Genomic DNA, 15,005 nt, shown 5'->3' with positions numbered 1-15,005 from the left:
CCCACGTGAGGGGGAGTGAACTTCAGGTGACCTTGTGAAGTGTGGCTATATTTTTCTCCACCTATGTTCTGTCTATACTAATACACTGTATTTGTTTACTGTTTTTGATCCCCATATAGGGAACAAGATTCTAAATTACTAATTGGTTTGAATTTAACTTAGCGGTGGTTTAAAAGGAAAAAAAGGGTTTGGGTCTCTTTTTCCACAGGAAAACTAGGTGTCAACCATGGAAAACAAAGCCTACTCTATTAGTATAAGCAGAACATAGGTGGGGGTCAAGTTTTATTAGCATCTTTGTTTTTCAGAGGTTTATTTAAGGGTATTTGTGATTAGTAACACATCTCAGGTATTTTGCTTTATAAACTCTTTATGGAAATTTCTTAACTGTGAATTGTGTTCATTCTTCCTAATCTCCCAGCAGTGGGGAATACCCACATCTCTCCTCTTCCTTTGATTTGGGAACATTCATTCGGCAAGGATAGAATCTAACACTGGTGGTTTTGGGGTCTAAACTAGCCAGTATCTACAGCCTGCATATCTGGGAGCTAGAACCTTTCTCCTGAGGATGAAGGTTTCTGATAATCGTGGAGCAGATCCTAAAGACTGGGTTCAAAACAGATGCCCCATACAGCTCTGAATTTTGCTTAAACCCTGGACACAGTCCCTCTGCCACCTTTCCAGAATTCCTGTAGGGTCCTTATATATCTTATGTTCAAGCCCCATTCGACCTAGATCCAGATGTTTTAGGCCTTCCCTGAGAAAAAAAGGAAGAACAGTGGTTAAAAATACAGCCTTTGGAGCCAGATTCCTGGGGTCCAAATCCTGGTTCCATCTCTTGTTTGTTATGTAATCTTGAGGAAGTTACCTGCCAAATCTGTCCCTCAGTTTCCACATCTATAAATGGAGATGATAAAATAGTACCTACTTAATAATGTGGTGAAGAGCTTAACACAGTGCCTAACAGATACTAAATACTCAGTAGATATTAGTGGTACTAGTATTTGTACTTGTTGTTATTGTTTATATTATTCCCTGGAGTCAGTCTGACTTTGTTGATGGAAAGCCCTAGCATTCATCCAGCCAAACTGAATAGCATCATTAAAACATTTGGTGCTGGAGTAGTTGCCCCTTTCGACAGTAGAGGAATGTGGTCATGTCTGGAGTTACATGCATGTTTAGTGAAGGCAGAATAAATTGGTGGGCCACCATGAGTTTACTGTTAGGCTAATATGAGCTTGACTATGAGGGAAGTGAACTTTTTTAAAACAAATGAAAATCTTTGACAAGTGGGGAAATGCAAGTACGTCTACTCAGTGACTATTAAAGGTCGTACTAGTAGAGATGGAAATTAAGTGTTAAGATTAAAGGGCATCAAAAAAATTAAGAGGGAAAGCACCTTAATATTTTTCTCATATATTCCAAATTTTATTTGTGAGTACAAATTGTTCCTATTCTAAGATATTTCTGGTCCTTGCCTTCAGGTGTTTATAGTCTATTAAGGGAGACCAGATATAAACATGAGAAAAGTTAAATAACACTCAAGTGACATCTCCCCTCCGACCTTGCAGACCCTTAGGGATGAGAGATCAGAAGGGCTGGTGGCCACCATTGGTGCTAGAGTTTAAGTACCTAGTGGCTAAATAGGTTTTGTGGACTGACTTTGAATCATTTATGACATGGTTTCAGTGACCAAGTTTTGAGAAAATTGCTCTGATATCACCTATTTGTCTGTTCACAGATTATTGAGGATTAAGGGCAACCAAATGAACACTGTCCTGCAGCAGGATAAGAACCGCTGAGGACGTATGCACCCAGCCCTTGGTGTTCAACGCTGGTGTCATCTGCTTTTGAGGAGGACACACTACTTTGTTTTCGGCGGGGTGGGGGGGGTGGGGTGACAAAATATTTCCTTAAAGAGGCAAGAAACAATTTAATTCCTAAATCAGTCTCTGGTGTTCTTTTTCAAAGATTTTTATTCCAACCATCCTATCTGATCCAGTTCTCATCCCACAGAAACTCCAACTCCCCTTACAAATGTGAACATATAAGGGTAGCATTTTCCCTCTAATGAAAGTATTTCAAAAACTCATTTCTCTTCTATAATTTCTGAAGAATAGGTAGAAAATTATTTCTTTTTCCCCCTTTAAAAGTAAATAAACCATAGTGAGATACTACTTCATACCCACTAGGGTGGTAATAATCAAAAAGGCAGGCAATAACAATTATTGGCAAGAAGGTGTAGAAATTAGAACTCTTATGCATTGCTGGTGGGAATGTAAAATGCACAGCCACTGTGGAAGACAGTTTGGCAGTTCTTCCAAAAGTTACCCATAGAGTTACTGTATGTCTTAGTAATTCCACTTCTAAGTATATACCTACAAGTTAGAGGTCCCCAAGACCACTCTCAGGTTCAATAATTCACTAGAAGGACTCACAGAACTCAAAAAACCGTTATGCTCATGATCATAGTTTATTACAGTGAAAGAATACAGATTAAAATCAGCAAAGGGAAGAGGCACATAGGGCAGGGTCCAGGAGAAACCAAGCATGGAGCTTCCAGATTCCTGTCTAAGTGGAATCTTGTGGACAGTGCTTATTTCTTTCAGCACTGGTGTATGATAATATACACAGAGTACTGCCAACCAGCAAAGCCACCCAAGTCTTGGTGTAGAGATTTTATTAGGAGTTGGTCACATAGACGTGGCTGACCACCTGCATGGCTGGCCTTAGACTCCAGTCCCTCCAGAGGTCAGGCTGATACCACGTGGCTCAGAGCTTCCACCATAAATCACATTGTTAGCATAGACTATCTGACATGGCCCAAGGCCCCCAGGTAAATAAAGACACTCTTATCAGGCAGGACATTCCAAGGGTTTAGAGGTTACCTCTTAGGAGCTAGAGGCAGAGGGCCAAGCCTTTCTTTGGCAAGGTTAATCCTTTATTGCACGTTACCAAAGAGGAATGAAAACATGTCTGCACAAAAACTTGTACACAGATATTCATAGCAGCATTATTTCATAATAGCTAAAAAGTAAAAATAGCCCAAATGTCCATCAGCTGAAGAATGGATAAACAAATAGGGTATATCCAATATAATGGAATATTATTTGGCCATATTTTAAAAAGAATGAAATTCTGATACATGCTACAATGTGGATGAACCTTGAAAATGTGCTAAGTGAATGAAGCCAGATATAAACTGTCACATATGATTCCACTTATATGAAATGTCCAGAATAGGCATTTCTATAGAGACACAAAGTAGATTAGTGGTTGCTTGGGGCTGGGATTGGGAACAGGGAGTGGCAAATAGGCATGAGATTTCTTTTCGGGGGTGATAAAAATGTACTGGAGTTATGTAGTAGTGATAGTTGCACAACTCTGTTAATACACTAAAAACATTGAAATGTATACTTAAAATTGGTGAGTTTTGTGGTATGTAAATTATATCTCAATAAAGCTGTTCTTTTAAAATGCGCATAATAAAACCTCCCCCATCACCGTAAGTGATTACAGTAGAAATGAGATATATACAAAAGCATTTTGTTTAATAGAGTGTGCCAAATATATGTTTTTGGAAAAAAAATTAAAAGTTATTTGGTTAGCATTTCTCCTTTACCACCAAGGTATATGGACTTCTAGCTATAAATATCATAGAATGACCTTTTTTTGAAACTAGATGGATTTTATGGCAGAGTTTCCTAAGGACATTCCACTTTTCATCTAAGTACCCAATTCTTATTCGTTTATTGTCTTTTTATTTTGAGTAATTTATATTTATGTCTCTACATTCTATAAATTTGACCTGAGAGAGATGATCTGTTTTTAGCTTCCCATTAGTAGTAGTTTTATGTCACACACTCATCTCCTTGAATAGAAAACAATCCTTTTGCTTTCTCTTCCCATATTTTTGTCAGTTATTATACAGCAGAAGAGCACTATGCCCAACACTTTTAATCTTTTGCTAAAGAGTGCCTTTTGCTACTTGTGCTTTAAATGACCAGCTAGTTTCTTATTCAAGGGATAACCAAAGGTACCCAGATAAAAGTAGAGCTTGGGGCTCTCATCATCCTCATTTTCATGAGGCTTTTCAAATACATAGAATTTTTAAGAATACAAACTTCGATGTAATGTAACAGACTCTTCCAGTTGATCTAAGTTGGGGTGGGCTGTTTTAGGAATACAGTAAGTGGCTAGAGTACCACTTAACTGAAAGTGGAAGGAGTTGAGGGCAGGGAGCAGTGTAGGTAGAATATCAGGTACTTTACAGGAAGTACAAGCAATAATACATGTGAGGTTGGATAAGATGATCTTTGAATTGTTTTCCATCCCTGGAATTCTTTATCCTGTGAAATTAGATTAAATGGAATCTGCCCCCATTAAAGCCTTGATGGTTGCCAGCATTCTCTTAAGTGTTGAATTTCTCAATCTATAAGGAGACCTATCAGGTTTTGCTTTTTTTTAGTCTTTATTCATATACAAGGTCATCTTCTATGTTTAGTTATCAAAAACCCAACATATAGGTAATTGAGCAGTCTGCCCTCCAGATGCAGGCTTCCAAAAGATTTGAGACTTGGCTTTAACCATGGGAATTCCCACTATATCTTTTGAAACAAATCCTCCATTGCTTTCCCTTCTTCCTTTGCATAAAAATATAAACACACACATGCATTTTAAATCTTTGGAAGGAAAACTGTAACATAACCATAACAAATGGTAATTGAGACTAACTGAAGCACAAGAGTCCAGCGATCATGGGCCAGGTTCCCTCTGCTTCCCTGTGAGTCCTCAGTGCATGCCCCATTGTGATACTTAACAAATGGGTTGCATCTATGAATGGCAGAATATTATAAACTTAATTCCAGATTGTCTGTAACCATACTGTCCAACAGAACTTGATGTGATGGAAATATGTGCTGTCCAGTATGGTTCAAATGTGGCTAGTGTGACTGAGGAATTGAATTTTAATTGTATGTAATTTTAATTTTAATAGCTGCTTGTGGTCAGTTGGCTACTCTGGCTACCATGTTGGACAGCACAGCTCTATAAGACCAATTTCAAGAAGTTAGGTTACTTAGATATTGGAGTTCCTGTGGCCTTTTTTAGAACCAATAGCTGCTCTGGCAATAATATTGATTTTGTTTTTCTTTCAGTTGTTCAGAAGCATTTCTTGAGTACTTCCTTGTTCAATAGTTGATGGCAATGCAAAGATGAATGACACAGCTTCTGTCGTTAAGAGCCATGGCCAGGGATTTTACATTTATTCTATAGGTACAGTGTGAAAAGGACCATTGTAGAAGCATATAATAAAGTGATATTGGGGTCACAGAAGAAGTACAGCATGACTCTTTACAGGGGCCAAAGAAGAATTCTCGGAAAAACTTAATGCTTGAGCTAAAATTTAAAGGAGAGTTTGAAAAAACATTTTGTTGCCTCTGTTTTTACTGTTTTCTATAAGAGCAGATTTCCTGGGTTACTTGTAAAGTGTCCATCATGGTCAGTTTAAGACCAACTTTCTCCCTGTCTTTCCTTTGCTTCCTATGAGCTCTCAGTTTAGGCCCAGGCGTATAGGGCTTCCCCTCTCCCCCCACAGCCCTGCTGCCTTAACACATCTTTTCTTCCCACAGTGCTCAGTGAAAAGCTGCATCACTGCCTTCCACGTCACCTGCGCCTTTGAGCACAGCCTAGAAATGAAGACCATCCTAGATGAGGGGGATGAAGTAAAGTTCAAGTCATACTGCCTCAAGCACAGCCAAAGCAGGCAGAAGCTCGGGGAGGCCGAGTACCCCCTATACAGGGCTTCAGAGCAGGGCCAGACCAAAAGCGAGAAGACCGGCGTGCGGGCACAGAAGCTTCGGGAGCTGGAGGAGGAGTTCTATTCCCTGGTCCGTGTGGAAGATGTGGCCGCAGAGCTGGGGCTGCCCACGCTAGCTGTGGACTTTATCTATAACTACTGGAAACTAAAGCGGAAAAGCAACTTCAATAAGCCATTATTTCCTCCGAAAGAGGATGAAGAAAATGGCCTGGTGCAGCCAAAAGAGGAGAGTATTCACACTCGCATGAGAATGTTTATGCACCTACGGCAAGACCTAGAGAGGGTAAGGTGACCAACTGTGACTAGGTGTGTAGGTCTTGGTCTGCATAGAAATGGAGACCCCACTTCCAGTTTTTAAAAGAACACAGCTCATTTACATTTATAGTGTAAGCTTCTGTGTCCTTGCTTATCTTCTGATTTCATCGTGGTCCCAAACATTGGGCTTAGTTGAAATTCTGGTAGACACATCAGAGAATGGAAGCGTCCTCACTTAGATGCTCTATGAACCTTAAATTTGAAATAAATTTTCATTTGGTTTACTTTTTATTCACTGTTGAACCTAAATTGGCTCAGCTATATTTTACTGACACACTTATGAGACTACAGGCTGAAGAAAGAATGAATTTTATTTAGGAAAGCACCAGATCAGAGTTTCTTAAACTCGGCACTATTGACATTTGGGGCTGGATAGTTCTTTGTTGTAGGGGACTGTCCTTTGTTGTGGGGAACACTGTAAGATGTTTAGCAGCATCCCTGGCTATACTCACTGGATGCTAGTAGCAAACCCCCACATGCCCAGTAGTGAGAACCAAAAATGTTCCCGAATTACCAAATGCCCTCTGGGGGTCAAAATTGCCCCTGGTTGAGAGCCTCTGCGCCAGATAATTCAATTTAGCTATATACATACATACATACATACATACATACATACATATATATATATATATATATATATATATATATATATATATGATCAGGTATCTACTAAATTAGGTACTGTAGGGGTTCAAAGATAAGTTAGGCCCTGTCTTTACCCTAGAGAATCTCATAATCAAGTATAATTATAGAGGTGGCTTGTTTTTTTCTCTGCTACCAGAATTTGGAGGGGAACTAATAGATTTGGCTCACTTTTTAAAATTTAACTCACACATATATAGCACTTACTATGTGGCACCACTGTTCTAAGCATTTTATAAATATTAACTCATATAATCCTAACATGCCTATGAAGAAGGTACAATTATTATCCCTATTTACAGATGAATAAACTGGGGCACAGAAAGGTTGCGTAATTTGTCCAGATGAAGGAGCATGAGAGGGTGAGGATTTCACCCTTGTGGCTGTGGGGACTTGGCTGAGCTGAAAGTGTGAGCAAAAAAGCCACTTCCAGTCTTCCCAGCAGACCTTTATCCTGCTGATCCAGCACTCATTAGAAAACTGTACTGGATCCAGCATTGCCACCATTTACTCAGGGATCTAAAGGGAAAGCTAAAATGTTAAGTCATCATTCAGTTTTCCGAGCCTGGCTGTGCAGATAAATATCAACCCCATGATACCACAGGGAGAGTAGACTTCAGAAGGTGGCTTTGGAGCATTTTGCTTGTGCTACTGATTGATATGGGAACCATGATCCCACGACTGATCATGCTATGTGACTTCCTGTGGAGTGGCTCTCGTTATACAGCTTTTAGGTTCTGTCTTCTCTCCTGACCTACCCACCACCCCCCAACCCCACCTGACTTTAGTTGTCTTAATTTTAGCTAAACAATTTCAATTGTCAGGTTTGTGTAACATGACAAAAATCTCTTATTTGCTGGGGGTTGGGCTTTCAGGTCCGAAACCTGTGCTACATGATAACCAGGCGAGAGAAGCTGAAACTGTCACAAAGCAAAATACAGGAACAGATCTTCAGTTTGCAAGTCCAGCTTGCTAACCAGGAAATTGCTGCAGGTAACCTGTATAAATTTTATATCAATTGTTTAACTTAAAAATCTTTTAAATTCATTTCTTCTAGTCCAGCCCTGATATAACGTGGCCCATTTCACTGTTGACTCATGAGGCAAGAAATCCCAGGGTGGGGTTGATGGAGTGGCAGGCCTAGGACAGATAACCTAGGTCCCAGACAGATATTTGAGGCTATTAGTTGGAGCCATGAAATTATTCTAAAATCATTGGATTCATTTAGAAGTCAGTAGGATAGGATCTTAGTTTCCAGAAAACATTTAATTCCAGGGTTACTTAACAATAGTCTGTTATAACAGATCCTTAGCCAGAAGTTAGGAGATCTGGGCTCTTGTCTCTTCATTTATTCACTGATATTTTTTGAGCACCTCCTATGGACTAAGAGCTGAGCTAGAAGACAGAGCAGTCAGCAAGACAGAATTCCTTCAGAGAATTCTGCCCACTTAGTGAGAGAAACAAGTGAGCATAATTACAGTGCCCTAAGCATGGGAGCTTGGCTGAAATAATGACAGTCATATTCAGAGACATTTGTAACCTCCCTGTGCCTCATTTAACACAGAGGTCAGTGGCGGAGCCTGGGCAACCAGGGGTCACTGGGCAGGGTGTGCAGAAGCCAGCTTCTGCCAAGGGCCAGCTATAGAGCAAGAGAGGCACCCAGAAATAAGGTGTCAGGTAGGTATCAAAGGCTCGTGGTCAGTTGTGAGTATCACGGGTCACAGCAGAATGGTGTAGCAGGAGACAGCAGGGCAGCTCAGCCACAAGAGCACCACGACGGACAAGACTAGAAGAACCAAAGAACAGCAGGAAGAGCCTCCATGGTGCCAAGGAAATTGGCCCCTAGACCATGTGGCTTCTGATTAGTGGGACCCAGCCCCATAACTGCTTGTGGCAGCAACAGGTGGCAGGCCCTGGTAGAGATGGGGGCTATGAGTGTTCAGTATGGACCCTTAGGGAACAAATGTTGCCCGTTGGGATTTTTTTTTTTACTTTCTGAGAGATAATAGTTCATTATTAGTGTATAGAAATGCAACAGATTTCTTCTGTATATTAATCTTGTATCCTGCAGCTTTGCTGGGTTTTTTAATTCTAATAGTTTTTGTTTGAAGACTTTAGGGTTTTCTATATAAAGAATTATGTCACCTGCAAATAGTGACAGTTTATCTCTTCCATTCTAATTTGGATGCTTTTTATTTCTTTTTCTTGTATGATTGCTGTGGCTAGGACTTCCAGTACTGTGTTAAATAGAAGTGGCGAGATTGGGCATCCTTGTCTTGTTCCTGAAATTAGAGGAAAGGCTTTTAGCTTTTCACCATTGAGTATGATGTTGGCTGTGGGTTTGGCATAAATGGTCTTCATTATGTTGAGCTATGTTCCCTCTGTACCAACTTTGATGAGAGTTTTTATCATGAATAGATGTTGAATTTTGTCAAATGCTTTTTCTGCATCTATTGAGATGATCATGTGCTTTCTATCCTTCCTTTTGTTAATATGATGTATCACACTGATTGATTTGCAAATGTTGAGCCATCCTTATGTCCCTGGAATAAATCCAACTTTATCATGGCATATGATCCTTTTTATATGTGGTTGAATTCGGTTTGCTAATATTTTATTGAGGATTTTTGCATCTGTATTCATCAAAGGTATTGGCATGTAATTTTCTTTTTCTGTAGTGTCTTTGGTTTTGGTATCAGGGTAGTGGTGGCCTCGCAGAATGAATTTGGGAGTGTTCCATTCTCTTTGATTATTTGGACTAGTTTGAGAAAGATAGGTCTCAGTTCTTTATATGTTTGATAGAATTCCCCTGTGAAGCCATCTGGTCCAGGACTTTTGTTTGCTGGGAGTTTTTTTAAATTATAAATTCAATTTCACTACTAGTGATCAGTCTGTTCAAATTGTCTGTTTCTTCTCAATTCAGTCTTGGCAGGTTGTGTGTTTCTTGAAATTTGTCCATTTCTTCTAGGTTGTCCGACTTGTTGGCATGTAACCATTCATAGTATTCTCTTATGATTTTTTTGTATCTCTGTAGCATCTGTTGTTATTTCTTCTCTTTCCTTTCCTGTTTTGTTTATTTGGGTCCTTTCTCTTTTCTTCTTGGTGAGCCTGGCTAAAGGTTTATCAATTTTATCTTTTCAAAAAAACAGCTCTTGGTTTCATTGATCTTTTCTATTGGGTTTTTTTAATATCTATTTTATTTCTTCTCTGATCTTTATTCCCTTCCTTCTGCTGACTTTGGGCTTTGTTCTTTTTCTGATACCTTCAGGTGGTAGGTTAGGTTGTTTACTTGAGATTTTTTCTTGTTTCTTGAGGAAGGCCTGTATCACTCTAAACTTCCCTCTTAGAGCTGCTTTTATTGCATCCCATAGATTTTGGAAAGTTGTGTTTGCATTTTCATTTGTCTCAAGGTATCTTCTGATCTCCTGTTTGATTTCATCATTGACCCATTGGTTTTTTAGTAGCATGTTGTTTAGTCTCTACGTGTTTATTTTCACTTTTTTCTTTCTGTAATTGATTTCTCGTTTCATACCATTGTGGTTGGAAAAAATGCTTGATATAATTTCTCTCCTCTTAAATTTGTTAAGACTTGTTTTGTGGCTTAGCATGTGATCTGTTCTGGAGAACGTCCCATGTGCACTTGAAAAGAATGTGTATTCTGCTGGTTTTGGATGTAATACCCTATAGATATCTATTAAGTCCAACTGGTCTATTGTGTCATTTAAGACCACTGTTGCCTATTGATTTCCTACCTGGGTGATCTGTCCATTAATGTAAGTGGGGTTAAAGTCTCCTACTATTATTGTATTATTGTCAATTTCTCTCTTTATATCTTTTAGTATTTGCTTTATATAGTTAGTTGCTCCTGTATTGGGTACATATGTGTTAATGAATGTAATACCCTCCTCTTGTATTGCTCCCTTTATCATTATATAACACCGTCCTTTGTCTTTGTTATAGCCTTTGTCTTAAAGTATGCTTTGTCTGATTATGAGTATTGCTGCCCCCACTTTCTTGTCATGTCCATTTTCATGAAAATGTACTCTGTCATTTAAAATGAATCTTTCTTTTTGATCTTAGGACTTCCTTTGACAAATGCACTAGAAAATTCATTGTTTTACCCACCACCAAGAATTACCTTAAAGTTAAAAATGCCCAAGTCAGCCCCGGAAGACTACAGAAACAGCTCCACAGAGCCTGATCATGGACCTCTCTCTCCTGACGGCAGCTCCGCTGTTTGCAATATGAGGAGCATGCAGGTGGCTCAGGAATCACTAGAAATGAGAATGAAGTCATACCCAAGGTATCCACTAGAGAGCAAGAATAACTTGCCGGCCAGTCTCAGCCATGCTAGGAGTGAAGCAAAGGATCCCAGTCCTGCTTGGAGAACTCCATCTCCAGAGTTCTATCATGGGCAGTCTCTGGGAAAGCCTCTGGTCCTTCAGGCTGCCCTGCATGGACAGTCTTCCATTGGGAATGGGAAAAGTCAGCCTAGCTCCAAGTTTGCCAAATCCAATGGCCTGGAGGGCAGCTGGTCTGGGGATGTCACCCAAAAAGACAGCTCAAGTGAGATGTTCTGTGACCAGGAGCCCATGCTCAGCTCCCACTTGGGCAGTCAGGGCAGCTTTAGAAAATCTACCATGGAACACTTCAGCAGGTCCTTTAAGGAGACCACCAACAGGTGGGTGAGGACCACAGAGGACCTCCCGTGCTATGTGAAGCCAACCAAGAATACTAACCCCAAGGAGCAGCTCTGGGGCAGGCAGTTTGTCAGGCGGTCTGCAGGGAGAGCTCCATATCAGGAAAATGATGGGTATTGCCCAGATTTGGAGCTGAGTGATTCAGAAGCAGAAAGTGATGGGAATAAAGAGAAAGTTAGGGTAAAGAGAGATAGCTCAGACAGGGAAAATCCTCCCCATGACTCCAGACGGGATTGCCATGGTAAAAACAAGACATATCCCTTTTCCCACAGTTCAATGCATAGGTGATTAGAAATTCCAAGAAAAACTCCCATCTTTGCCTTTGCCTCGTATATTGGGGAAAACCCATACACCAAAAGGATTCTAGTATATGTTAGGAGGAATTGTAGTGAAAAGGATAAAATTTTCCACAGTAAATTGGCTTTTGCAGTTTTTGAACCAGTTTCAAGTCCACTTTTCATGAGCACATCATAGAAATTACATATTGTCCAAAAGTTTAGGGGTTTATTTTGTTTTGTTTTTTTGCCAGAGGCTAGTGAGAACAGCTGGGACCAGAGTATTTGCTCAGTAAATACTTTGGGGCAGCTTTCCAATTATATTAACACATTGATACACATATGTATTAAGAGTCCTTGCATTGTCCTTGATTTGCAGGAGACCATGATTATCAGACACTAAAACTACTTATCTTTTGAAGCTATAGCATGTGACTTCTAGAGCTCCTGTCTGTACGAAGTTTCTAACTCCACTGATACCTGGAAACCCTCTTCAGGGAGAGACCAGGGACCAATATCTCAGATACTGTCAAACTCACTACTCTCTTCCTTTGCTCTGAACAAGGTTGAGTTCCTTTCACAGTATCTTAACTTACCAAGTCAATACACCTAATGCTTATAAGTGTCCAGTGCCTGTTCCTAGACTTGCTTGTTGGGGACACACTTGTAACTATTTCACCCAGCTGACAAGCATGAAAGGCTAACTTGTGGATAGTGTTTACAAAAGTACTACTTCCAAGGAAGATGCTCTGATTCTCTCAGTTTAGGCATTTGTGAAGGATCCCAGAGCCTTTCCCAAAGTGAGAACATTTCTGGAGGGTTTGTATCAGGTCAGGGTTTTTGTGTTATTGTTTTCAAATAAGTTTGACTTAAATAAGTTTGGCTGACAGTTTTTGTATACCTGCTTTAATGTTTATAAAATTTTTATTGAGGTATAATTAAGATATAGTAAAATGCAGAGAGGTTAAGTATTCTTACCTGCTTTAATTTTGAAACAGATTTTTATTGTCAAACAGAATTTGAAAGCATGTGTTTAACACATGGATATAATTTAGCTTTGTACCAACTTTGAATCCAAGGTAATTTCCCATTTAAAAGGGCTGGAGCTGTTTTTCAGAAGTTACTCATACTCTGTTCCCAAACTATCAGCCTTTATTAATTTCTGGGAGGAAGAGAATAATTACATTAGTGGGAGATAAAACATACCTGCCTCGTGTTTAAAGAAGAGGAAAATGTTACAGTTTAAAGTGTGAAGCCAACTATAATTCTCTGCTCTCTTTTCTTCTTAGCCTTAAATTAGTATTCTCTTTCTTCTAGTTTGGGAACATATAGTGAGACTTTTCAGACAAAAGAGGCCATTTTAGATTTTTTAAGTTGCTTCCTGGTGAAACAGCCCAGCTGCAGTAAAGGCAGGGGCCCCTCTTCTCTCCGTCAATATGGGAAACTCAGCAGTTTTCCTCTCCCCCGCTTTTGTTCCTGTAGCCTGTAGCTTTGTTAATGAGTTCCTTTGCTTTTATTTCTTCCTCCTTTTCTGAAAACTTCTGTATTTTGCCTCTCCTTTGGCTACACCTTCAAAATGTTTCTTTTGTGCCTGTGTACATGTGTGAACATGCCATAGCATGTGTAATAGGTGTCCTATACTTTGTTTGAATGGAAAAAGCTATGGACTATCCAAATGAGGAACAGTAGTTCTCCTATTTATGCACTAGGTTTCTGTGCTTTTTCTTTGCATTCTCCTGGGTTGGATATTAATTTGACACCTTCATGGTAATAAAATTATAGTGGAGCTATGTTATAAACTCCTTCTGTTAGAGGCCAGGGCAGTAGCCTATGTCCTTTCATGCCTTTCAATTCTGAGCGAGTGGGAAGAAAAGCAAACATTGAAAAAGTGCTTCAGCCAAATTCCATATGTAATGCCATTGGGAGAGTATTGACTAAAATAATTTCAGTCAGGGAAATATAGTTGTAATATTTTTACAGGACTTTCCTAGGTAAATGAAGGAGCCTTCAGTTGTGTACATTTCAATTGCCCCAAAATGTATTTGCTACATTTTGCTGTTGTTTGAAGTATTACCTCTTAATCTTCTTTGTTAAATTTTTTTTCGTTTTGTCTTATATAGTCCAGTTTTCAAAGATAAACTCGGTCTTTTTTCAAATGTCACCTTTTTACCGATACTTTTTCATTAAATTATGAAAACTATTAACTACTGTCAGTGTGGTAATTTTTTTATTTTGGCATATGGGTTTTAGAAAAGCTTACATATGTTTCTTTTATATTTAAAAAAATCTTATTCATTAAGCAAAACAGATGGTAAGGGGAAAGGAAGAAGGAATTGAATGTTTAGAAGCACAAATTCGTGATTCATGTCAATACCAGGGAACAAAGAGAACTCGGAAATTGGACTTTACCTGCAAATCATGATTTCATCAGGCCAATAAGACAGAACCTTAGGATCAACATAAATCACTAGGGGAATGGAGCCTGTCTAAAGTCACAAAGTCCAGAAGGCTTAGATCCGGCCTCACTTAAATATACATTCTTTACAACATTCATTCTATTTTGGAGTCATGTAAGAATATTAGGATTATAGGGGTTATGTAGTGTCATGGGGGATTTTTGAAGGCATTTATAAACATTTTCATTATGTTTGAGAAATGCATTTGCTGAAGGTCATTGGGTAAATCATTAGTGAACATAGTTAAAAGATAAGGTTGTTTCTCTCCCCCATCTCCTCTTTCCCCTCCTTCTCCCCCTCTTCCCCTGCATTCTCCCTCCACCATCACCACCTCTCTCTCCTTCATAGATAACTGTTTTGATTCAGTAAATTTCTAGGTAAAATGTTGGAGTACTAAAATGACAAATACCACTCTGTTAGAGCCAACAAAAGCTTTGGGTGTATTCTAATGTCTATATCTCTAATAAGAGGTGAACCTTTGTTTTCATGTTGAAGAAACTTTTAAATTCATAGAATAAACTAGAGGATGCACAGTCCCGGGGCTTTTTCCCTCCAGGACTTTACAGTCCTCAGCCTTAAGAATGGAGGAAAAATACATGATAGGATTAAAACCTTATTCACCACTGAATAACCTTCATGGGATATTTTCAAAAAATGTATCTTATTTATAACAAATGTTTATTAGATTTTCACAATCTTAATTCACCTATTTTCAAGTTTTATGGAAAGCAGCAATTACATATTGATTTTTTTTTTTTTTTTTTTTTTTTTGCGGTACGTGGGCCTCTCACCGTTGTGGCCT

At 39.1% G+C, this 15,005-nt stretch overlaps 1 protein-coding gene across 6 annotated transcripts in view; it reads left to right on the top strand.

Annotated features, from left to right (window-relative positions):
- JADE3 (jade family PHD finger 3) overlaps positions 1-13,940 on the top strand; it is a 168,431-nt gene extending 154,491 nt beyond the window's left edge. For all 6 annotated transcript variants that reach the window (XM_081222939.1, XM_081222940.1, XM_081222936.1 and 3 more), the window contains 3 exons: positions 5,628-6,098; positions 7,648-7,765; positions 10,853-13,940. In XM_081222939.1, coding sequence (XP_081079065.1) covers positions 5,628-6,098; positions 7,648-7,765; positions 10,853-11,760 — 1,497 coding nt within the window. In that variant the 3' untranslated portion in view covers positions 11,761-13,940. The remainder of the gene's footprint in view (positions 1-5,627; positions 6,099-7,647; positions 7,766-10,852) is intronic.
- Positions 13,941-15,005: the final 1,065 nt, after the last annotated feature.

Source organism: Mesoplodon bidens (assembly GCF_964165515.1).
Source record: "Mesoplodon bidens genome assembly, chromosome: X".
NCBI classification, from domain to species: Eukaryota; Metazoa; Chordata; class Mammalia; order Artiodactyla; family Ziphiidae; genus Mesoplodon; species Mesoplodon bidens.
This window is presented reverse-complemented; position numbering and strand designations above follow the sequence as displayed.